This window comes from Balearica regulorum, chromosome 1 (assembly GCF_011004875.1).
Source record: "Balearica regulorum gibbericeps isolate bBalReg1 chromosome 1, bBalReg1.pri, whole genome shotgun sequence".
In the NCBI taxonomy this organism is placed as follows: Eukaryota; Metazoa; Chordata; class Aves; order Gruiformes; family Gruidae; genus Balearica; species Balearica regulorum.
The window spans coordinates 125,900,465-125,926,700 of NC_046184.1; the positions used below are offsets into that span (position 1 = coordinate 125,900,465).

The following is a 26,236-nucleotide window of genomic DNA, read 5'->3' on the forward strand; positions in this document are numbered from 1 at the left end:
GAGAGGCTCCCAGCATCGCCTGCGGCGGGGGGAAAGTTCCCCAAACTTCGCCCCGGCGGGGCGGAGCGGAGAGGAACCGGCCAGGGCCGCGCCCCCGCCCCGTTCCCGGCCCCCGCGCACACGGCGCGGCGGCTCCCGCCCCTTTCCCGGCGGAGCGCGGGCCGGGCCGGGCCCTGCCGCGGCCGCCGCCTCCCGCGGCAGGGGCGGGCAGGGGGGAGGAGCGCGTCGGACCGGGCCGGGCCGGGCGGCGCCGGGGGGACTAGGGGGAGCTACTGCACCTGATACACCGGGGCGGGAGCGCGGCGAGGGAGGGAGCAGCGCTGCCCGCCGCCTGCGAAAGCTTCTCCCCGCCGTTAGTCAGCGCTGGTCTCGCTGCTGCTCCCTCCTCCCGCCCCTTCTGCGCGGAGCTGGGCTCTCGCTCCTGTTCCCCTCGGGGCCGGCGGCAGCGCGTCCTCCTTTTCCTCCTCCTTCTCACCCCCGGGCCCCATGGCTTCGGCCGGCAGCGGCATGGAGGAGGTGCGCGTCTCGGTGCTGACCCCGCTGAAGCTGGTGGGGCTGGTGTGCATCTTCCTGGCGCTGTGCCTGGACCTGGGAGCCGTGCTGAGCCCCGCCTGGGTGACGGCGGACCACCAGTACTACCTGTCCCTCTGGGAGTCCTGCCGCAAGCCCGGCAACTTGGACAGCTGGCTCTGCGAGTCGACGCTGCACAGCGGTGAGATACGGCTGCCCCGGGGCTCTCCCCGGCTCCGCTCCCCTCCTTCAGCCCCCCCTCGGCGGCACCCCGACCCCGCAGCCGCCCTCTGGCTGGCCCCTGCCCCGTCCCTCCTTCGGCCCTTTCTGCCTTCCCTCCACCTCGGCCGCACCCCGTGCCCTGGCTGCCCTGCCACCATCCCCGGAGCCGCCTCTCCTGCACCCTTTTCTCCTCCGGGATCGCATCCCAGCCACCCCTCCCCCGGACCGCAGCAGTGCCCGGGGCCCTGCCCCGCCATCCCCTGCTCGCCCTCCGGGCTCCTCGCCTCGCCCGCTGCCGCCCCGGCTCCCCGCTCTGGCCGCCACCACCGGGAAAAGTCCCCGGCACCTCTGTGCTCCCGCCCTCCGCACCCCTCCTGTTCCCGAGCCGCTTCGTCCATCCCCATCCTCCTCATCCTCCCTTCCTCCCCGGTCCCGGCGCTTGCCCTTCCCGGGCTGCGCGGCCCCGACCCCGCTTCTCCCCTAGCTTGCGGGTTGGGGCGAAGGCGGTCTCTGTAAATAGCGTGTGCTGGCGGGGGGAGCACGGAGAGTCCGTTCTGGGCTCGTCCCTCTGCCTGCGAGACGGTCTAGGGTGCAGCAGAGGGGTGAGGTTGGCTTCTGTCAGAGAAAGGGGGGACTGATTTCGTATCTGCCTTTGACCGTGTTTTCACAAAATATCCCGAGTTTGGATTAGTTTTGATAATTTTTTTGTGTGGCAGTTGTTCTCATATAGTGAGAAGCTATTGGGGACCAAGTGTCTTATAATTTCCCCCCCTCCGCCCCCATCCCCCGAAGTCGCTAGTCTTGGAAAGTTGGGGCTTCGTTACCAAACCCGATTGGGTTTTTTGTCCCGAGTGAGAACGCCTGGGCTCTGGCTCTCTCTCCGTTCCCCCGCATCTGCTCGTGTGTGTCTTTCTCTAGCAAGTACTGATCTTCCCATCGTCTTTCATACTCCTTTGCCTGCTTGCCACACTCCCTGTTTTGATTTCTTGATGCTCATTCATTCTTCAGCTTTCTAGGTCTTTGGTCATACATTTATTTTTTTTTTAATGTCATTTCGCTATTGCTTGGAGTATTTAAAAAATGGATTGTGAATGACATAAACAAGCTGCCTGTTGAATGTTTTTCAGTAATTTCTTTGGTAGTACCATAATTGTTTAGGTTTTTGTGGGTTGTTTTATTTACTTTATGCCTGATAGCAACTTCTGGAGTCCAAATAGAAACATTGACAAATGAAGCCAGCCTCTTCCCCCCTGCTCTGTTTTCATCCCCATCCCTGTCCTCCTCACACACACACTTGCATTGCTAAATCATCCATTTGGATCGCTGTGTTCTTCGGTTGGATAAATCATACTGAGACAAGATGTTTGTTTTGGGAAAGAAGGCAGGGGGCTGACTGTGTATTCTAGATGCTTTCCTCTTTTCCTTGCTTCTCTGAAATCCTTGTATAGATTCGAGAAAGTAACTATCTCTGGTTGAGTAGAAATTGCACAGGTTCCTTTGCTGCTGTGCTTATTTCTTCCTGTCATTGTGTGAAGTAGTATTTGAGGGCTTGAGTGTTATTTGGGATTTTGTTTTAAATCACGTAATGCCAAAATGAATTGTAAAGAAGTGTCGGTTTCAATCAGTTACCAGGGTATCTACACAAACTTTGGAGAGCTTTCTTTTCCTTCCCCAGTATAAATGGAAATTTATGTAGGAATGTCAGCTTCTACGTGTCTCCTTAGCAACGTGAATCCTTTGCCCCTTCTCCCTGTCTCCTGAAATAGTATCCCCTTGATTGCAGAAAGACTTTTCAGATGGCTTGAATGAGAACCTGCTTCAAATCCCCCCCCCCACCTCTGCACACAGTGTATTGGGCTCCCCCCTCAATTCATCTCCCCGCTACGCATGCGTGCGTGTGTACACACACGCACACACATATAGAAGTGGGACATTAAGAAAAGGAGGACAGCTTATGGAACGGCATAAAAGGACATGAGTCTCTCCCGTTGCTTTATTAGTCACCTGTCTGTGTATGGGAAGGTGGAAGATGAATGGGTGAGGATGGATAGGAATGAAACGTAGTTTTGTTGGATGCTGTGTGTTGAAAATTTGCCCTCTCCTGGTGCTTTCTTCTCCCTTGTGCAAAAATTCCTGCCTGTCCAGTTTTATTCAAGTTCCTGAATGAGCTTTACTCATTTTTCTTAGATGCTTTCCAGTCTGGTGGAGCCAGGTTTCACAAGCTACTGGGGAAGAAGTGAATGATTGTTTTGTTTGAGGTGACTGGAATAAGCCCTTCATTTTCCTCATGTTTGGCACACAGTGCTGGACTCTGAGGAGACCTGAAATATGAGAAACTGTACTGTTCTTCCTTAGCCTTCTGCTAGTGTGTTAAAATTCCCATTCAAGTCAATGGGAAGGCTCCCAGTAAGTTCACCAAGTTGGATTGGGCTCATATTCGAGACCATTTTGTGTGCTTGCCTTAATATTTTAAGTGCACTTTCCTCCTACATCAAGGATCTAGCAAGTGGTATATTTCGGAGATAGCGGAAAGCTCCCACAGGGAAAGCTCTTTTAGCTCGATACCAGTGCAAGCAGCTTTGTAGCTGGCTAGCTGTGAAAAGCAGTAGTACACACAGGAAAAAGGCATCTTCACCCACGGTTTTAAGAGATTTACTTCATCATCCCTTGAAGGAGAGCACCTCAAGTGGCACCATCAAGGGCAAGCTCATGCTAGAAGCTGTTAAAGCATATTCGAGGTTTAATTAAAAACCTTTGGTGTAATTAGATGTAGGACCCCTGACTGCTATCAAAAAAGGCAACTTAGTATTGGAGAGCAGAAGGAAATGTACAGAGCATGATTACATTGGCTGTTATAGCAGGAAATAATCCTTCTCGGTTTTCCTTCAGCATTGCTCGTGCTTTGAGTGTGTGTTCTTGCATTTCTTCATTCACTGTTTTGAGGGGTTTTTTTACAGCTTGCAAGCAGTCCTTTGCTTTCGTACTGATTTTAAAGTTGTGTAAGTACTACGCAGTGTTACTGGTTCAAGTATGTAAAATAGTGAGTCGCTTTAGTTTTTAGAAATCTGATATCTCAATTTAATTTTTTTTTTGAGTCTTTAGGGTCTATGTCAATGACCTGTTCAATTTGTTTCCTGTAATTGCGGAAGCTAGAAAGGTGTTCTTTCATATCTTGTCTCCCTCTTCCCTTGATGAAGTTCTAAAATTCCCACTAAGAACAACTTCAGGAGCTGAAAAACTAACAAACTTGCCAGTATGGAAAGCTCTGTGATAAACTCTTGAGATCCAGCAACGTTGCTTTACAGTTTCACCAGCTGTCTGGGCATAAAATTATTTTCTGCGATCAAAGCTTAACTTGGCTAATGCACAAGTTGTCTTTAAGTCAGCTGTATTTTAAACTCATATGCTAAACTAAAGGGAAAAAAAAACCCCACCAACTTACAGGGTTTGGAGTGTTCCTTTGGTGTCTTTAAACAAATTTTTTTTTAGACCTCATTTGAAGTTGGATTATGTCTAATTTGTGATGGTTCATTTGCAAATTTATCAGGAGTTATGTATGAATATTTATTTCTATCGCAGCATCTGCCTAAAATTAAATGCATCTTATGTACAACTGTGTGGCGTGTCTGTACCTGTACAGTTTTCTTCTTCCTGTAGAATTAATAACAGAAGGTTGAATTTATGCAATAAACTGCAGCCACTATAGTTCTTTAAATCAAAGATATGCAAATATGATGTGGAAGATATAAATGATTCCATAGAATCTGAGCTGCAGGTAAACATTGTGTATTTTGGCTTCAATACATGTATATGCTATTCATAGAAAACAATAGCTCCTTCACAGCATTTCAGTTTATTGTGAAAGTAGCGCATATAAAAATATGTTTGAATGGTTTCATACTAGTTAACTGTTTTCATTCTGGTTTATGGGGGGCATATGACTTTGTTACTTCTCAACCTGTATATTTGTTTATGCAACTAACTTTAAGTTTTCTGTAAGTTCATTATACTCTAAGAACTGTCCATAAATGTTTGAAAGACAACGTCAAGGAAATAAGTGCAACAGGGTCTCTGTACATGTTTAAACTTAGTGGTGAACAAACCATAAAGGTAAGCTCAACTTACACCATAGTGCAGTAAGACAACTTGAGTCTAGTTTTGTGCTTATAATTCTGTTCTAATTTGTTCTTAAAATAAAAAAGCATCAGGGGCTGCTCATTTGGTAGCACTTGAAGCAGTTTAACCTTAATTATACATTAGATGCGGATATCTGAGTTAACATGGCTCAGTAGTCTTGGATGGTATCTGCTTGTTTTGAATCTAAGGGGTTGTTCCAAGGGGAAATTTCTAGCTCGAAAGCAGCTTCCTCATTAGAAGATCTAGATCATTGCTCAGAGTTGATGTTGACACATATTTGTAAAAAGCTCAGCAAGGCTGATAGTTTGCTATAAAATAACATAGGAAGAACAAATTTAATTTTACGAAGTCTGAAGCAAGTGGCTCATACAATGTAAGGAGCAATTAATAAAACATTCTTTCTGGTTTTGAAAACTAGTTTTTTGTTTTGCATACTACTCTCTTTAATAATCATCCCCAATACTTTATCTGAAGGTGGATATAGAATCAAAAGCCATGCTACTTCAAACTCACTGTCTAAGACCCTGAGCAAGCTGATCTAACTTTGAAGTTGAGTCTGACTTGGAGATTGGCCCTGCTTCCCATGGGGAGCTGGACTAGATACCCTCCAGAGGTCATTCCCAACTTAAGTTGTTCTGTGATTCTGTGATGACTGATACTCTGTTTATGCCTGATGTCTACCTGGCTCCTTCAGTGCCTTGAATTTGTTTACTACCCCTCATAGTAGCCCCAGATAGAATATTTTAAGGTATGCTCCCTCTTTTACAAATGGACCAGATATTTTTGCCTCAGACTTCTCAAGACCATGCTCTGTGGCAGCAACAGATCTAAGACTCCTGTTTTGCTGTCTGGACCTCTTAGTATGATGGAGGCTACCATCTCAGCCACCCTTCTCCATCCAGCTAAGAGACATGGTTACAGCACATTTGTGCGTAATGTGTGAAGTTTGTGTGAGTTTATCTGATCAGAGCAAGAGCACCATACACCTTGTCATTGATAATACTCTTTTTAAAAAAACAAATAAATAAAGACTTCCAGCCTTAGTGGGTTATTGTTACTGCTGCAGTTCGTTGCAGTTTTAAAGTCTGTAATGTATCCTGTTGCTTTGTCATGTTCATTTAATAAAGAAGTCTTGCACCAGTAAGTTAAAAGATGTTCCTTGTGTTAGGGATAATATAAGTGGTTTAAATATTTGATGAGATTTTATATTTAGAATCATGTAGAGAGTAACCTTGCCTCTGTTACTGATTTGTGGCCACAGATGACCACATAAGATTCAAGGTAACAAGCGGGAGGCGGGGTAAAGTCTGTCCAGCGATAGTGCTTTATGTGTTTTCACTTGTTCCATTTCTGTAATATAAAGGCCGTCGTTTTGATGGGAAGTACTCCTTGAACTATTTAAAGTGCTAATTGTTTTTCTCAAGGAACGATGGAATGAGTTTTGAAAATGGCAAAAGATTGCCAGTTTGCTTGAAGAACATCAGTAACTGTGGGAAATAATTATGTTCCTATTCCAAGGCGAAGCATACTTCTTCCTTCTTCAGATTGCTAAAATGTAGTAGTATATATAGAAGAGGTCAGAAAAGGTGAGGTTTTCTTGGAAAGCTTGTATAACACATCTGCCACACTTCTCTCCTAATGTCATAATTCTAAGATTTCCAGGTTTTTGTCAGGTTCTTGGAGTTGTGGGTGTGCGCATTTGTTTTTTTTCCTTGAATGAACGGATATCCAATAATTAAATTGGCATAGTAGTGAGCTAATCTCAGAAGAATGCCATGTATCCAATGGAAGAAATGCCTGAGTACATGCTGTACTATTCTGTGAATGAATTATAGATTACATGACTTTCTGTAATGCTGTGCTTGTCTTGAAGTACTCTGTTGGCAAAAGTGATGTGCAATGCATGTTGCCTTTAAATAATAAAATAAAGATCTAGATAATGGCAGCACTTAACTCTTTAATTGAAGATGCACTTCATTTAAAGGACTTTACTCCGTAATTTTAGAAATACAAGTAGGTCATGGCTTAGAGAGCATCTGTACAAAAAAAACCCCAAAGTGTGTATATATTTTATAAATAAGGAATGTAAGCTTTAATCTTCGGGAAAGATGTGTGTCATGGGCAGATGAGCAAGCACCTGCTATGTTTCAAGTTGTTCATACCTCTGTAACCCCCCTAGGCATTAGACTGTCTTGTTGTCTTGCAAAATCTGTCTCCTTTGCACAACAGCAGAGTTGCTTACCATATTTTTATTGGTTTTGTTGTTCAGTGTGGTCTGCTGTAGAGTTGGCAGATAAAACTTGTGGTGGTGTCGAAGCTCACAGAAAGTTTGAGTCCAGCCCCAGTCTCGGGGTCACACGTAGTCTGATGAACATGGCAGCTGAAATGGAGATATTGGGCAGATTAATGCAGTCCATATCTTATGTGAGACTGCTATAGAGATCATTTCTATAGCAGGCTATAGGCTATTTCTTCTCTGTGCGCTGCTCGCTCCTCTGGGAATCAATCTGTCCCCCTCGTGCTCACTGTCATCTTCGGGTGGAAGGTGGGGAGCTCTGCTTGCCATTGAAAGGGGAGCGGAGTCTGTGCCATGGCTGCCTAATGAGTCCCCTGACCTAGCTAGCGTGTCCTTCCCATGCCAAGGAGGGTAGGTGGTAGAGCACTTGCTACCTGGAGCATCCTGCCAGTGGGCCATTATCGTGCCTGGAACGGAGCCGGCCTCTTCCCCTCTGATCGTGGTTATCTTGCTGTGGAGAAAAGGCAAGCCATAGGAGGGGCCTGGGCGAGAGGGACACACCTCTCTAGGTGACTGCTGAGGACTTTTCCCCCCAAAGCTGAGTGACCCTTGAGTCTGGGCTGCCTTACGGTAACGTTTGGGTATTTTTTGTGTGTCAGTGGAAAGGTGTGTAAATGGCACCAGAAAGTTTGAAGGGACCAGTTAGGTAAGAGGCACTTCAAAGCAAGACTCAGATTAGGATTCCCTCCTATTTGTTCACAGACCACGTAGATCTCATGTGTATCTTTTTCTAGCTTGAGTCTAGCAGACGGAAGGGAGGGATTTCAGTCTACCCTACTGGTTAAGAAACTTCTGGGAAATGGGAGCAGAGGTTCAAGGCTGGAGCCAGAGCTGGGAAGCAAAGACCTTGCAGTTTCTGAGAAGTCATCTAGCCCCTGGTATATTGCAGCTAAGGAGGTGCCTGCCTTTCTTCCTTTTTTAGTCAGCTGCTATCGTTAGCCATTAACCTCAGCAAGACACAAGCGTACCAGGGTTTGCCCCAGTTAGCTGTTTTTTTGGATGCGTCTCTGTGCTCGTTCTCTTTTTCTTTGACTGGCTGTAAATGACTCTCCGCTCAGCATCAGGAGCACTGAATCATCCTATGAGCATCTTGTAACAGTAAATGGAAAGTGACTGATGCCTTATGTGGAGCCTTTGAAGTACACTTAGGAGGCACTTACGGATTCTGGCACCCAGCATAAACTGCTCAAATTTCTGTTTGGGTGTTGTCAAAATCCTGGTGAATTCAATCTATGAGAGAACCTCACTGTTAAGCCCACCTGTGTTGTGCAAGACTTGGGTTATCGCGGGCTTTGTCCCATGTTCTGCAGTGTGTGGATGAAGACCGATTTCTTAGGGAATAGCTCAGTACATAAATCTGTTGAAGAAGCAGAAAATTGTTTTGTGTCTTCTACAGACAGCTTTTAACATATCTGTGACCTCACATAGTTATTTCATGTGTTCAAATTCATGGCTGTCAGAAGAAAGCCTTGGTGTAGAGTGTTTGAGTTCTGTCGTAAGGACATTATGCATTCAGTCACAGCTGGCTGGTTCCCACAGCTCTGGTAACACTTTTTAAGTGTCTGAGTGACTTGAGGATTCACACACACAAGTCATTTTCATACTTTAGAAAAATCTTATTCTCAATCCATAAAATGAAAATGTAAAAGTCAGAGTGTGTCTGTGCAGCAACTAGCAGTGATAAGCCTACCAGACAAACTGACAATGAACAGAAAATATGTATTTACTGCAATTTTTGTGCAAGGCTCTGCTGCGGAAAGTTGTGGCTAGAGCAACTTAATGGAGGTTTGGTATGGATCCTGCCGGAAAGCGCTTCTCTCTGCAGTGTGCAGAGGTGTATGCTGCGGAGTCTCAAAAGACTCTGTTTCTGGTGCTGGCTGTACAAGAGTGGAAGAGTATGGACCAAGTAACTTATGGACACTGGGCTTCCCAGCTTTAGCTAATTTGCCCTTCGTGCAGAGCAGAAGTCATCCGAGTAGCTCCTTAAAATAACATCATTTTGGCTCAGGTGAGGTTCCAAAGGACTGACTTGTCTGTGGAATAATTTTATGTGAGAACTTAATGGTGACTGCAGTGCTTGCTTTACCTCGCTATTTCTACTGAATTCAATGGAGCTTGGCCTTACGCAATCTGTGCGTCTGGATGTGCTGAAGAAAGAGGAAATCTTAGCAATCGTGCAACAAATGCCCTTTTACAAACTAGACTTTACCATTCTGCCTTTGTGTTTTTATATAATCACTGCACTTTTTAAACTTTTGCTGGCTATTTGATGGCCTAGTCGATGAATGTTTATAAACTTAGAAATAGTTTTGAATATGAAGCAATTAGGATTATCTCTAGCTATCTTATTTATCTTAGTTGATTGTTATGACATTCAGTGGGTTATATTTAATTTTCTATGCGTGGGTGCTTCAACTTTCTGTGCTTTACTTGACACGCTCTTTCAAATTCATTATTCTTCACTTTAAATGTTATATTAAAATTTCTAAGAATATTTATTGGCTGAGAGAGGGCATGTACTTGACAAGTGGAAGCTCTGCAGTGAATCAGAAAAACTTACCTAAGAGCATTTTTCTGTTTTGTTTCTTACCAAGGTTTTCTTTAATGCTAGAAGGTGGTCAGTCATTACTCTCATCATGGAACAGCTGCAATGCATTTTCTTACTTCAGCTTCTACTGGTTCTCAGTAGAGAACCATTATATGAAAAAAAGGAATACTTGATTGTTTCTTAAGAGATTAATTCTGTTCACTTGCATTATCTGGAAAAGCCATATACACAAACATTTCACATATTCCACAGTATGTTTTTATGTCCACCACTTCTCTTACTGTAGAATACCACATAAATAAAATATTTATAATTGGGGAAACTTGCTGAAAACATGAAATGTATGCCTTTTGCATTTCTCTTTCTGGTGTTAACAAATTACCTACTTATTAAAAGAAACATTTCAGAACTTTAAGATGTTTCCTTCTTCTTTTATGGCTTTTTCTGATTTTCATCCTAGTACTGAATTATTATTTTTCCCCCAAAATAGAGCAGATAGAGCTGCTCTTAATTAAAAATGAATAAAAAGCTTAAAGCCTTAGGTCATTTCATTTGGGGGGAAGAAGGGAGAAGAGTCACACATTTCAATATGCAATTAACACTGTGATTCCATATCATTAAGAAACAGGCAAAAATTCCAAAGAGCAATGAAACCAAGCTGTCCTTACAAAAACGCACTGACTTATGTATGAGGAATTCTCATCATGGTTTGGGGGTTTGTTTATTTTTTTTTTTTTACAGAAGATGGTAATTTTAATAAATTTTACACCATATATATTTTGAAAATGTGTTAAGTACCTAGGTTCATATTTATAGGTATTTCCAAATACTGAAATCCACATCCCTAAACTAATACGCAGATTGTTATAATAAAAATTAGGCAAACACTATCATCACCATCAGAACTGCACAATGTATTTCCCATGGTTATAGACATTGTGATGCTGCTTGTGCAGTACAAAAACATGTTTGGATTTTCAGACCTAAAATAGTATACATTAAGTGAGGCTTTTCTTAAGAAATCTGTCCTGAGTTACTTAACGATTGTCAAAATGTATTCATTCCAGTTGTTCAGATGGGATAGGTGGCATTATCAGTGTAATTCTTTAACATATTGCGAAGATCATGAACACTGAAAAAATCAGAAGTTATGCTTTGTGTTGACTCTACAGTTATAACCAACAAAGCAACTTAATTTGGGCATGACTGTGAGGTGATGGAGCTTTTTAAAATCTACAAGTTTATTAAGATTTGTGAGAGCACAATTTTAGTAGTTCCTAACATTTTTCTTCGATAGTAGATATGTAGTGTAAGTAAATTGTAATGATGTACAGTGAAAAATACCGATGTGCATTCTTCAAGTGTAACCAAATTGTGTTTTGAATCCAGGAAACTAATAATGATTGTCTATAAGGTCCCGTTTTGCTCATGTTTGTGCACTTTTCTATCTCTGTGAGAACCAGCAGTCTCACTGAACTGCTGAGACTCCTGAACTGAGTATAGTCACTTATTTGCAAGATTGGTACATGCCTAGAAATGGTGCAAGCATATTTTGGATACTCTAAAGTAGACTTACGATGTTTATGTTCTGTGTACCAGTAACACTATGTAACAGAGCAATCTGCTGTTCCCATTTTGATCACTCCTGGGTAGTCCGAGGAAAACTACAGATTTTTGTTGTAGAAAACTGTGTTTTCTGTGTGTGGTTATATTGTTGTAGCTTTCTAACTTACAGGATGTTCTTTTTGAGAGGTAGTGATTCAGTTTTCTTTGGATGTTTCTTTTCTTTTGTATGAAGTCCAGTGGCCTGGATTTTTTTTTAAAAAATAATTGCCATTAAGTAGAAGGCCCACGCGGAAGGTTTTACTGCCTTAATCCAACATAAGTTTTATTTTGTCACCAGGTCAAATGGCTTTCAGACTTGAAAGTTAAGGTTTTTCTAAGATGACAAGGAGATTTAAACATGCAGTTTCCATGGTAGGCAATACAAGAAAATTCAGTACAGTATTCTTTGTGCACTAATGTCTGACCTTCATGATGTTCTTTAACCACAATCCCTTTCAGCTGCAGCTCAAGGTAAAGGTTGGTGGCATTGTATGCTTCTGTAAACGGAGGCTGGCGCTAAACTAGACAATTCCAAACATTGTAGCCCAGAGCACAATCTTCAATACCTGATCCTCAACTAGTAGTGAGGAACATTAAGAGCCTCAGTTTTGTCCTACTTGTCAACATCACTGAGTAGGTTCTCTTACTCAAGAAATCAGTTTTGTTTTACTAAGTCAGTTCTTTTTTAGTTGGGAGTGTAGGTGTCTTCCAACACTGATTTGTCCTTCTACCTCCCACGTCAGTACTATAGTAAGGTAGTTTGTTTATTTTTTAACCTTTCCAAAATCCAGATATATCTGTCCTGAAAGCTAAACTATATTCTAACCCCACGCTTGTATCATCTTTGCCTTAGTTATTTTCACTTGTTTGGTAGTCTTGCCAGTGTGTTTTGGAAAGCAATAGGATACTCAACTTTTTTTCCACTTAGTTGCTACTCCAATGTTGCATACCTTTTGTTTGCATTAGACTTTGGCATCTGATCAATGTGAAGATAACATTTAATATTTTATTATTTGTAGTGGCTTTAAAAAATCTTAGTTTCTGAGTTTTCCCATCTGGCACTTTGATTTATTTCATCAATTTTGTATGGCTTTTAACTTTGGGGTGATATGGATTTATGTGTCTAGTCTTCGTATCTGTGTAATTTTCTAGTGCAAGGGTTCCTTTCATGTTGTTCCAAAGTGGTCCATTCTGTTTGTTTATTTCTGTATTTTATATCTGTAATGTGCTCTGATATTGGAAGAATACTCTCTAAATCATCAGTACACTTAACACTTGGTGTTTCTGAAGGATCATGTCAACCTTAAAAATCACTCTTCATAACATTCCCATCCATAACTAAAATCGTATTTCCATCTCAATAATGGTAAAGCAGCGGGACACACAGCAAACTGACGCTAGAGATTGCATGCTGAAGACAGGAGAATGAGAGATTGTTCCCAGCCTTGGGTTTTGGTCCAGTAAGAAAACAAGGAGTAAAAGAGCTTGGAAGGTTGAGTACTTAGTAATTAAAGTATTGGTAAACAGTGTGCCTGGATTTCCAAAACAGAATGAAAATAAATGTGTATATTTGCACAAACATGCCTTTAAAATAACTTTCTTTTTTAGCAATGCTTTTATAGCTCTTCTATTCTCTTCTTCTTTTAATCTCCTTCATCCTTTTTCATTTAATATATGAAAGCTTTTTGGTGATAATGGCTGCCAGCCTTCCGTTCCCAAACCCCACAGCTGCGTTGTCGGTATCTTCAGGAGATTAGATCCTTCTTGAAACTGGATGTACTGTTTTTTTAAAACACTGAATTTTGCTCTTCTCAAAAAAAGTATGTGGATTTTGGTTGTTCTTATTTTAGTAACCTTAGGATCTCTAAATTTATTTTGGAAATAATTAATCTTCTTTTCTTTGAACTGTGTAATGCATTTGGACGTTTTATTCTGGATATCGTATGAGTCCTAGTATTTTCAAAGTAATGAGAGATGCATTGGATCAATAGGTCCTTTTCCCACAAGCTGATTTTAGATCATCTTCCTTGAACTACAAAATGGTAGTGATAAACAGTAAATAGTGATCCGATTGTTTTTCCTGGTGCCCTGAAGAGGGACAAGGTCTTATATTCTTTTGCAGAGAGAGACAGCACAAAGCCCGTACCTTTCTAAAATCCTACAGAAGCTTTTAAGTTAGATCTTGAATGTTGTGTAGACATGTGATGGCCATCAGCTTGCAAATTGATTTTGTTTTATGTGATTTAAGACTGCAAGGATGTTTATAACTGCATCCATTATGTATGAAAACAACTAGAAAATACACTGGGCTGAACGCAGAAGTTGGTTTTGGAGAAAGAAAAGAAAAACTGAAACTTTAGGATAACTGACGTTTTAAAATGGACTTCAGATTTGACTCTGTCTGCATCTGATGATCGTTACTGCATTTATAAGGGCTTAACTTCCACCTTTTTTTTGTTGATTTTTTTTCTTTATTCCTTTGAGCATCTCCTTCCTTTAAGTTTTGTTATTCGTATTATGTGGCCTTGGTCCATCCCAAGTGACAGGTGTATATGATAAGCCTCCATGCATTTCCCTTCCTATGTCACCCTCATCAGCTCAAGCAGAGGTTTGACTTTCTAATGTGAGAAAGTCATGACAGACTGGGGGTCAGCTAACACACACTAGCTAATCCTGACCCAGCCTCAATTTTTCATTCTAAATTGGACATAACCAGGGGACCAAATTATTCAGTCTTACTTGAGCCAAAATCCCAACGAGGCCAACTAAGCCTTGAAAAAGTGTGGGAGGTTGTGGCACTTTGCTGCTGAGTTGCATCTGTTGTATGAAGGTGTTTTGCTAATTAGGAAAAAAGAAGTCCAAAGCACAGTTGTTTATTTACCCGAGCCTTGATGCAGCCTCTGTGCTCCTCATCTTCTGCTGTTTCTGTGAGGCCTATGGGCTTGTTTTACTGAAATTGATTTTTTTTTCCCCCCCCTCTTCTCTTCCCCCCCCCACCCCCACCACCCCTCCCAGACTGGCAGATAGCTACTCTTGCTTTGCTGTTGGGTGGTGCTGCCATCATTCTCATAGCTTTCCTGGTTGGGCTGATCTCTATCTGCGTGGGATCTCGGAGGCGGTTCTACAGACCGGTTGCAGTCATGCTCTTTGCTGCAGGTAAGCAGATTACCGGCACCATTATGAAAATTTCATGAGAGCAGCTTCACGTTTGTGAAGGAAGACGTGCCTTGTTCTGCATACTAATTCAGAAGCATTTGGTTTACTTCAGCGTTAACTCCTGTGAGGTTTTTCAAGATACCGGTTCTGCACGACATTAATCGTTTTTGGCAATTGCACTATTATTGGTTCATAAGCAATTATTTATTTGCATTGTATGTATTGTTTTGTGAACTACACACAGCAGGGGAAACTACAGAGGATAAATCTCAAAGCACCAGTTTTAGTCTGTGACTTTGTGCTGCTTGATGTCCCCATTTTTATTCTTCATGCAAAGACATTTCTGTTAATGTGCTTCTTTCTACAATTTTAAAACAGGAGAAAATTAGTGCTCAAATGTGAACCCTTGAAGCCCTAGGTGTGAAAATAAATAGGATTATGTTGCAAGGTGTTTATATATGCCCCTGTGCCATGGGGAATTAATTTCATTGTGTCAGCTTGCTTACTTAGTTATTAATTTAACAAGCTGTCACAGTGTAGTCCCAGTTTGGTTTTAAAAACATGAAAATGGAACAGTTTATATAGACTATCACAGAATCTTAAGGGAGACTCGTGAATCTGAATTGTCCATAAAACTGGTCCAGTGAGATATAATTACAATATCAAATCATCTCCTGTTGTACATTCTGATGTTTTGGGGCTTAGTCAGCACGCATGTTTCTGTTTCTCCTGAGATTCACCAACCGTGGTTTGCCTTCATCCTGTCGCTCGTATCTGCATTGGAGCCAGCAGCTTAAGCCCCTTCTGATAGCCCATAATGAAGAGGATGACAGCGCCCAGTCTTCGGAATGTATTAAAAAAAAAAAAAAAAAAAAACCCGCGTACAAGGATATGAAAAGATAAGAGCACGGAATGTACAGGGTGTTCAGGAGTGCAGCAAAGCTCCGGGGAAGGGTCCTGCTGCCCCCTGCTGTTAACCATACCTTCACTGAGCTGCCGTGCTTTAAGGTGCACTTTTATCTGCTCAAGAGATGTTGTTAGGTTATATTTCATTTGTTTTTTAGGAAATGAATGCAACCTAGGGTCAGATTTCCTAAGCAGAAATCGTATCTTTTTGTTCTATGTGTTGTGTTGCTTGCTTCGTTGAATGAATAAAGGCACTGGTGCCATTATTTTAAGATTTAGTGTTAATTCTGAGATTATAAAGCATGCTGGGCAGTTAACTTTGAAGGAAGTAGGATTATTGAATTTTCTTGTTTGGCTTTTGACTTACTACACGATGTTAAGAAAAATTAACTTAGTATTTGTTCAGCCACACACTGCCTATCTTGCCATATTGCTCATTTACTATATAGTTAATTTTGTACTAAAAAAAAGAAAAAAATTTCCCCAAATCCTGTTGTTTGGCTTAAAGCTTACTCTAGTCTCTTCTGCATAAAATTAGTTTTAGTGTTTACTACAAAATTTGGAGGGGACAGGGGTTTAATGCTTACTTGCATCAAAAAGGAAAATGTAATGATGCTTTAGCTCATGATTGATGTTCACCTCCTTCCTTTGCCTCTGTGTGTGTGTATGCACATACGTTTTTAAATAGCCATGATCTGAAACATATAAAAGGAAGAGAGATGATGAGGCCGAGACAGCCTGCCTCATTCTTCTTCATTATCTGTCAAATCTGAAGAGAATCCTTTTGGGATTTGATGCTGACATTGTTAGTGTCATTTCCTACAGATGTTATCTTTAATGTCAGCTATTTTTAGAGTTGAACATGGACTGGCGTATCTTGAAAGAATTATGGAAAGAGTCCCCTACTGAAGAGGGGAAAGTTAAGATTGCAGCACAGTGGAGTTTGTGCCTTGTGCAACTGTCTATGGATTCAAACCTTCACCTGTGGATTTCACAGAGGATCTTTGAGGATAAACCCTGCCCTGACCTGTGAATCTGCTGACAAGACCAAATATTCTGTACGACTCTGGTTAGGAGTCTACCAGCTGCCTCTGGAAGAAGGACATGGGATGAATTGCCCAGAGGCATTTAATGGTCTGTGTGGGTGTCAGGTAGAAAACGTCACTGTGTGGGAGAAAGGAAAAAATGGAAAAGTGGTTTCCAGGCACTTTAGAGTCCAAACAGTTGGCTCCAGGCATTTTTTTTTTCTTCAAGTTTTGATTTTTATTTTTCACTTTTCTCAGCTTCAGGTTTCAGTTAGTGACTCTGTAGGTGAGGAAGAAGATTGACTGACTAGGACTGGAAGAGATGAGAAAGCAAAAGGACAAAAAAAATAATTCAACCTAGATACTGAGAATAAGGCAGCAAGTGATCAACAGATGTGAATGTGTTTAAAATACATACTGTCAACTCTGTGTAATGGGGAGAGGAACAGGTAATGGAAAAACGTGGAGTGTACAGAGAAGCAGTTGCAGGACACTCTCGTGTGGAGCCACTTTGGCTCATACAGCTCTTCCCCAGTGTTTTTGGTCTAGTAGAGCTCACTAGCTTATCTAGTTGCTGGGGGGGGTCTTAGTGCTCATGAACCAAACGGGCCCTGAAAGCTGCATCCTCGAGGTACAAGCTCACAAACTTGACAGTGTTGGAGTCTCATGATATGGTTGCCAGATAATTAAGTGCTAACCAAGTCTTAATTTAGGGGTAGAAAGTGTAGTTGTTGAAAGTCCATAAAAGCAAACAAAAAAGGTAATTTAAAAGATGTTTGCCTTCTAGGGCTATGTTTTTACAATGTTTAGAAGAATAACCTGTTGAGATTAGTAAGCTTTTAACACATTTCACAGGATGCCCTTCCATGTAAGGTGGGGAAACAGTGAAAGTAATATAGGTGAGAGAGTAAAAGAAATTATGGCAGATGATATTTGAAAAATACTTAGAGGATGTATCTTTCCGTTCTGACAGAGAGTCAGAGCGCAGTCTGGCTGGATTGTGTCCCAAGTGTTGTGCTATTACCTATTTTCATAATGGTGTGGAAGATAGAATAAAAGCGTACTCATCAAATTTTACAGTGAAGCTAGAAAAAAATTGCAGATATATTAGAGCTCAGAATTTGATGGAATGATCTGAAAAAGTAGGACTGACTGCAGTAGGATTTAGTGCAAGTTGCTACAGGGCAGTAGAAAAGAGTCAGCATCAAATAAATATTGATAGCAAAGATACTATGTAGGTCATGTAGTCCAACTTTCTTGTTGAGGCAGGACAATCACTAACACTAGGTCAACCAGCTGCAGCTTTGTCTGGACCAGTCTTGAAGAACTCCAAGGATGAAGATTCCACAGGCTCTTCAAGCATGTTGTCCTGGTGCTATACTACTTATATTTTTTTCTTTCCTGATGTCCATTCTGAATCTCTTAAACTGAGATTTGTGCCTATTGCCATTATCTTAGGTTGCCTGGCACTACAAAGAAGAGGGGTTTTTTTTCTTTTTTTCTTTCTATCATCATTGCAGCTACATTTTCAGGTAACTGTAGGCCTGTTCGAAATTGCTCCTTAACTGCTTCTTCATGAGTCTAAATAAACCTAGTTCCCTCCTCCTCCTCTTAAGGATAATTTGCTTCAGGGTTCTGATTATCTTGGGAGCTCTGGGGACCCTTGTCCTTCATTGGTGAATCCACGTTCACTACTGATTGCCACTTTGTTCTGCATGTGCTTAGAGGTGGACTCCAAGAGGATGTACATAATGTTTGCAGGGATTGAATTGAGGCTGACCAGCCTATAATTCTGTGCATTTTTAACTTATAGCCTTTTTAAAAATGGACACAACATTAGCCTTTTTCCAGTCATCTGAATATCTTCTGATCACTGTGATTTTTCATAGACGATAGAGGGCTCATGATCACATCGACCAACTCTTTCATCACCCTTGGGTCAATTCCATCTGTCACCATAGATACAGATGCAAGTCTAAGTCATCCCTAATTTGTTCCTGCACTGCTGACGCCCTCCCAAACCGTGACACTAAAAGGTTTTGGAGAAACTGTCATGGTACATCATCTGTCATTAGACTGGCTTTCCTGTCCATCATCGTATAAATATGTTTTCCGAACTTCATTTTGCAACTAACGCACCTGTGGGAATTCTTCTTTATTACCCTTTTTGCCATTTCCTAGTTTAATGTGGGACTCCAGCTGGGCTTCAAACTTCCTGATTTTGTGTCTAAGTATCAAAATAGTGCTTTTGTACTCCCTTGTCATTGTCTGTCCTTGTTTCCTGCTCTTGTGTGCCCCTTTCTTGCACATTCATTGAGAAACTCCCTGTTTGGCCAACTGGGCTTCCTGCTGAAATTCCTGGTCTGCCTGTGTAGCAGGATGGTATGTTCCTGAGCTAGCAATATTTTTAAAATCAGCATGTACCCCCCTTTCTCTTCATGTTGCTTCCCAATTAATTGCATGAGTTGTATTAAGTACAAACAACTTCCTAGATAGCAGTTGCATGTGTGTTAATCTTTAAAACTCTAACACCTGTTGGTTATTAATGAAGTGTTTTACTCAATGTGAATGAGCAGGAGGTATGGTGTAGAGAACAGAAATACAGAACTTACTAGCCAGCGTCACCATTTTCATAAATGGAGACCAATTAGAAAACCACATTATAAGGTTTTTTTTGCACAGCGAAACTGTCAAACATTTGAACAAGGAACAAAAGATTGTATTTTCCTAGTTTTAAAGCTTTTGTTGTGATTTTTTTTAATATATGTATTAAACATAGATGGTGAGTACATATAATTGCATATATTTCATGTAAATGGAACAAAACTAGTATTCCTGTTCCTGTGCAATTGTCTTGCAAGCATCATAGTGCTAGTCATAAAAATGGGTCTAAACTTGAAGCAGATATAGTCTAGTTTGAGATGACTCGTCTTTTTTGAGTAGCATTTTGAAGTGTAATTATTTTTTTTAAGATTTCTTTTGCAGCCTTTTTCTCTACAGCAAAAGACTAGCGCTTCTGAAGAAAGGTAGTACATACACGCACTTCCCGTAAGCAGGTCATCGTAGCATGGAGTTCCTTTAAATTCATTGGAAGCAGATCAGTAGTTGCAAGCATTGAAACCCAATGCTTGCAATGCAAAAACATCTTTTTGGGTTGTTCTCGTCATTTTTCATAACTTCACTAGCTGTTTCTAGCCTACACAGGAACCTTGCCGCTTTATGGGGAGCAACAATAACGGAAGGCAAAAAAAAAAAAAGTGCAAAGCGATGTCAGTGTTGTGAAGTGTGGGTGTTTCCACTGGCCAGTTGCTACCAGCACTTCCTTTCAATTTTTCAATAGTGTAGCTGGACCAGTAGTAGCAAAAGCAGGACTATAAAAATGTTAAAATACCTGTTACGGGTATTGCTCCTTTAGCCGCATGTTCCTCTTCCAACAGAATCACTTTTTGGTTTTGTTTTGACAAGTCCGGTCTGTAGATTAAAATTCAGCATACTTGATATGTCAGATTGAGGGAAGATGGAGAGCTTCCTTGGTTGGAACTTCACACGCGCACACAGAGCAAAGCAATTCCTGTATTGACTCAGCAGAGATGCTGCAGCCCCAGTTCAGGAAGCCACTGAAGAACTTGCTTACATCCGTTCATCTCAGAAAATCCTTTTTGACTTTGAATGGTCTTAAAGATGTGTCTGAAAGCAGAGCATATGTTCAGGTATTTTTGGGTGTAATGATGCTCTCATTATACAGAATTGGACTGCATAATCTTTTCATAAGTGTAGGCGCTTCCCCTAGTGTACCCTGTCAAAATTTCTTCAGTGTTGTGCAGTATTTTGTGAGCTGGCAGACAAAAAATATATTAAAATGGAATAACACAAAGTAACACTTCAATAACTTCGGGATTAAAAAAATCCTGTAGATTTCGCTATCCACATCAGAAAATCCACTATCCAAACATTGTTCAGATTGTCAGTCTCAAGTAAGAGTCCAAAGACTAGTCTGTAGGCGAAGTGGACGGGGAGGAGGGGAAGAAGTTTCCAATGAGCATTTTGTAAAGTGTTACCAACAAAGGGTGTGTAAGGAACATTGGAAATCATCTCCCCATACCGGTCCCCATCCAGAGGACAGGAGAGCGTTAGTCTCCAGAAAAGGTGCCACTTTGACAACACTGTAGAGAGCATTTGGGGCTGAAAAGGCAAATGACAGATTTTGAACGCGTGAAGTGTTCAAGCAGTTAATGTTGTTTTATTTTCCTGTAATTTCTCAGTGTAATTTCAGAAGGACTTCTGTAGTCCAAAGTAGTCTTGTTTTCTGCTATCCACTGCCAATATATATTGGCGTTGACTTTGTAACAATTCTCTAAAAAGTGTTCCCTCTTCTTATGATACCTAATAAACTGTAAAAAACCAACCCAGTCAATGTTAAAGAAGGTAGTTACTATGGCATTACATTGCATACTGTTGAACTTTCATCGCTATGTGTCTCAGGCCTGCAAATACGTAAGCACGTGCATAACGGCGTGGATGTGCCCGCCCTGACTGCCATCGGGCGCTGAGGCAGCTTGCAGAGGCGGTCGACTGCTGAAGCCTTTAAAAATTGCTAGTGTTAAATGCTGGAAGGGAGTGTTGCAATAAGGCCATATCATATATTTGAAGGGCAAAAAAGGATGTTTTGTACGTTCCAGCGATGTTTAGTCTTTTGTGGGTGGCAGAGCTGGAGGCCTGGAGAATTACTACATCATGCAGATTGTTCTTGTCTTCACACCAAGTGTAATTTTCACCTACTTCCCCTGGAAATGGTTGTCCCAATTATACTGTTAACAATATGCCTGAATGTAAAGGAGAATGGACACTGATGAAACTAAATTCTTGTGAAAACTGATGTTCTTCATCTGAGTATTTTCCTTTTCAGGTTACTGTATGTGGTTTGTGTTTTTTTTAATGTAACACAGTAATTAACACATTTGCTGAATTCCACTGTAGACGTGCGGATCAGGCTGCAGGAGATCTGGCTCTCAGAGACAGTGCTGTAGAAAGTAATGATTTTTAAGTTTTTTCTTGCCTTGGATTTGATCAGTTTTATTAGCTTTTTTTCATCATGAAGCATTTCTGACCCACCCCTTAAATTCATAACACAAGGCAGTGTTTTGCCAGTTGGAAGTTTAATGACTGATCAAACTTTATAGATTCCTTGGTATTCTGCCTAACAATATCATTAATTCTGATTACAGTACACAGCAATGCATATGAAATATGTAATTCAGTGAGTCTCTGCTGAACATAAATATGTATCACCTACTACAATGAATTATTTCTAGGCTAAGTAAATGATTTGATTCTGAGCTATATTTCTTAATATTCGTTTATTCTTGTGCCTTGTTTTGACTTATTTATAATAGCTATAGAACAAGTGATCTTAGTTTTGTTATTATGGAAGGAATAATGACTGCAAACTAAAATACAAAGGAGAGGCAGGAACGAGTTGTGAAAAGATTGCTTTCACTGTTTATTTCATGGACATCTGAAGGATCATCGTTATACCATAGCAATAACATTCATCAACGAGGGAATATGGAAGAACTGCCCTGTTCTCGGTGGATGAAATGAATGTGATAGGTTTTTGGTGTTTTTTTTTTCTCTCAAAAAGAGCAGAACTTGTAAGCTAAAAATGCATCAAGAACATTTTAAATGTGAATTTCAGTTACATGATGTTTTTCTTGTTTTATGAAAAAATTAATTAAGGCCGCTTCTGACATTTGGTTTTTTTTCTCTTTCAGTTGTTCTTCAGGTGTGCAGCTTAGTCCTTTACCCAATCAAGTTCATCGAAACAGTCAGCTTGAAAATATACCATGAGTTCAACTGGGGCTATGGCCTGGCTTGGGGTGCAACTATATTTTCATTTGGGGGTGCCATTCTTTATTGCCTGAACCCTAAGAACTATGAAGACTATTACTAGAATTGTTTAATGAAAAGAAAAATAACAAAAGGATTACTCCATCTTTTCTAACTCACAGTTTTTTTAGAACACTTGTGGAGCACCAAACAGTCTGCTCTGTTGATAAAATAGCCTTTGCCTTTTGGGTGTGAACACTATAACTAGCTTTTACAACCATTTAAAAGAACTGCAAACACTAGGATTGCTGATCTTACATAGGCAGATGCTGCAAGCTGCTGATACATAAGCTTCATTTTTCCTGACAACAAGCAAAAGGATCTACGTGACAGCGATCATTGTGAGAAAACTAGTTGGAATGAGAATGCAACGCCAGCATCTGCTATTGCCTTCAGGGGAGCAGCTGGTATAGGCTCCATTTAGAAGTTTCCCTGTATCATAGAGGATTCAGATGTCTGATAAGCAGGCAATGGCATCTTGTACAATAGGCTGTCTTGGCCCCTTGTTACTTGCTCAAAAAAGCTCTTAAGGAATTAGTTGCAAGTGACTGTGTTGAGGGCAGTGAATGTAACTGGTTAATGACTTGCCTAATATCTGCATTCAACAGTCTTCTGGGAGAATAATTAAAAAAACCAAAAACCAAGCCACCAACCACACAGAATTTCATGAATTGGTAATCGACATCACCATGCCAGCTGTAGCAGATTGTTGAAGGAGGTCCAAACCTGGGGACATGTGCTTCTGACTGTGTAGTTGGAAGTTGTCTCAGCTCTGAGTGTTTTGCTGGAGGGTGGAGATAAAAGGGAGTAGAAAAAGACCTCATCTGTCCCTGAGGCATCTAAAATGCATGAATGAATTGCAGTTGTCCTAAGTACCCGTTTAGCTTCTGAACGTTGTAACGAAAAGAATGATATGGAACAAGTTCAGTTATATTTTTGAAAGGTATTTGTTAGAATAAATGAATTTATATAGTACAACTATAAATGCAGAGGGAGAGAAATGATTCATCTTAAAATTGTAATATAAGCTGTGATGCAGTGGTTAAAATACTAACTTTATACACATTTTTGATAGCTTTGGATTGATATCCCCAATTTTGGTTGGTGTTACAAAATAAACATAAAATGGTTTGTCTTCTGTATATGCCCTTGTACAGACTCTGTGTTGTGGGAAATGCTTAAAAGTTCACATCGAGTTAAGATAGAACTGGACAAAATAACTACTTGCTATTCTCTGTGTAATCTAATACTTACTAAAAAATGTTTTCTAAGGCTGTTGCAAAGAAAAAATGCCTTTTTTTTTTTTTTTTTTTTTAAAAATCTAGTTAGGTTGTGAGTGTCTCTGATCATCAGGAATACAGCTGAGACCCCATCATGTCCATATTAAAACATTAGCACTGCAGGAGGTAATCTCTTGTTTTTAAAGGCTGAGTTTATAATGGACTGGCTGATGATTATGTACATCTAATTACTCCTTGCTTAGTATGTTTCCCACTTAAAAACATTCAGAGACTGTACACATGAAATGAAACCCAAGATAAAATAGGGAGAACTTTTACATGAATTTAATCCGCATCACTTTAATTTTTGTTTACGATTTGCTTATTTGGATATTTTCAATTAATTATGAACATATTTTTATACAATTCTAATCTTTAGAAAGAACTATTTTTTTTAATGGAGAAATTTAAAATATATTCTGTGTGGACCTCTGCAAAAGCAGCTTTTCCAGGGTTGCACATCCACCTCTATACAAATGGTTTTGCTGGTGCCACGGAAGAGACTGCTGAATTACTCGATGTTAAGACCGCATCTACAGTGTTAATGCCTGTGCCGTCGTTCGCAGGGCACAGAGGTTCTGCATTGGCCACGGGACTACAGGGCTGCCTTTAGGAGGTTGTTGTGAAAGTATTGCTGAAATACGGGGATGGTTTATAAAACTCTGGAGCTCTGGAATTAAATCTTTACTATCACGGCAGAATATTCCGTATCAGCAGTCTTTCCAGGACCAGTGGTGATTAATTAGATTAGACAGAGTAAAATGATAGTTTGACTTGGAAGGGATTGTATGGCAATGCCTGGAGAACAAAAAGGATGGGAGGAAAAATTATGTCCGCTTGTTTCACAGGCGCCAGAGGGTGTCTGTAACTCTGTTTTTTTCCTGAGACTGACTTAAGGCGGATATTCAGTATATCGTTAACTCTGTATCTTTCTGAACAGCTGTGTAGTTCTGCTTTTATTTAGCAGCATGAAGAACATTGTAGTTTGGCATGGGACTTAGGTTAACGTAGAGAAGCCCACTGTGAGATTTCCGTACCTTCTAGGAGAACAGTGTTTTGGTGCTGACATTGCGTGTCACTTCTCCTATGCTGACAAGGAGGTACAGTGCCCAACCCATATCGTATCTACTGATTTATCAAGTAATGTTTCTTTATGTAGAGTTTGAGCAAAAAGAAATGTCAGGCCTAAGGCATGCGCTCTGAAAGTCACCTGGCTCTTAATATGAAAGATGTTCAGGCAAATCTACAAACGTGAATGCCTGAAGACAAGGTTCTTCATTCACATTTGAGTCAGAGATCTGATTTTCAGTCTGAACACCTGCTTTTCCTCTTGAAGATAATGCAATCTATTAGGACACAACCCTCAAACTCCTCAGGTCCTTTGCGTTTGGGCATCTGGTATATGGGTTTAGGTACCTACCTTTAGCTTATGTTGCTATGGCCAACCCCCCCCCCCCCCCCCCCCGCCCCCTTACCATTGCCAATTTTGGCAACCATTCTGTTTCTCAGCACTGAACTAGAAGTAAACGCAACATTCTGCTGATTTTTTTTTTTCTAGCCCCAAACAGGATACACACGTGTCTTGAGTGTACGTACGACAAATTAATCGTTTTGTATGTTGCGCTTGTGTCATACCACCATTATTTCAGTTCTTTGGCTTCATCTCACTGGCAGGATGATTTTCTCACACAACAAATCCATTGCTTTTCTTCCAAATATATATGAATAAATATATATATAGCAAACTTGCAAGCAGGGCTAGTTACTTGTATTTTTTAAGCTTAAAGTATACCGTCCGGTGCTGACAAGTACCTAGCACCTCTTTGGATTTCTTGCACAACTTCGTTTAGCTTTTGTAAATTTTAAAAACAAATATAGAGACACCTATGTGTTTGAAATATAAATGATATATATGAATTAGCATGTAACTGTATATTATTAAACATGCAATGAACTGACTGGTAAGTGAAGTCTAATCTTATGGCTAGCAATGTAATTTATTCAGACTGTATTTTTGTACAGAGCAGTGCACACTAACCTATTGCCTCTGTGTCCTCTATAATGCCTAAAACTGTGCCTAGAAATTTCATTTCTGTCTTTAAAGGAAAAAGAAGACAACTAAATGCTTCATGTTGTTGATGGTTTTTCTGATGTTGTTCTTTATTTATTTTTGAGAAGTGTATGGTATGTTTATTAAATGAATCCATCAAAATATGGTTCATTTTAAATGGTCATTGTTAACAGGGAAAGACACGGTTTTTTTATCAAGACTTTTAAGTTTGCAGTTTTAATACCATTTCTGCATTTCACGATTTTTGTAGCTTACATGAAGTTATATGTGAAAAAGTAACTGAAATAAAAAAAAATTGTTACACTAACCAAATGTGCCTGTTCTGCTCTGAGTGAAATATATATGTATGCAGCTGAAACTGGCCTGGTTTTCTGTTGGGCAGGCTGAGAAGGAACAGTCTGCTTAGGCTAATGAATATGCCTGGTATTCAGGTACCATACTAGAGGAGTCTTACCAAAATATATGGGGGGAAGAAAGAGAGGAAGAGATGCAGGATCTTGCTGATGTAACCCCTCCATCTCACCTGGCCATAGAATAAATAGCACAGGGTAGGTGTCTGGGTGTCACACAGCCCGTAATACCTTTATAAAAATG

The 26,236-nt window shown here is 40.7% G+C and overlaps 1 protein-coding gene across 1 annotated transcript; it reads left to right on the forward strand.

The window, feature by feature from the left end:
* Positions 1–25,957, forward strand: TMEM47 (transmembrane protein 47). The gene is made up of 3 exons (XM_075774483.1): positions 1–712; positions 14,334–14,474; positions 22,177–25,957. The coding sequence occupies exons 1-3, from the start codon at positions 487–489 to the stop codon at positions 22,353–22,355; spliced, it is 546 nt and encodes a 181-aa protein (XP_075630598.1). The 5' UTR covers positions 1–486; the 3' UTR covers positions 22,356–25,957.
* Positions 25,958–26,236: the final 279 nt, after the last annotated feature.

What these genes read in the sequence shown, in the direction of transcription:
- TMEM47 (XM_075774483.1), top strand. Translation starts at nt 487, where the DNA reads ATGGCTTCGGCCGGCAGCGGCATGGAGGAGGTGCGCGTCTCGGTGCTG. An exon ending in CGAGTCGACGCTGCACAGCG is followed by an intron (nt 713 to 14,333) that starts GTGAGATACGGC and finishes CACCCCTCCCAG; the next exon opens with ACTGGCAGATAGCTACTCTT. An exon ending in AGTCATGCTCTTTGCTGCAG is followed by an intron (nt 14,475 to 22,176) that starts GTAAGCAGATTA and finishes TTTCTCTTTCAG; the next exon opens with TTGTTCTTCAGGTGTGCAGC.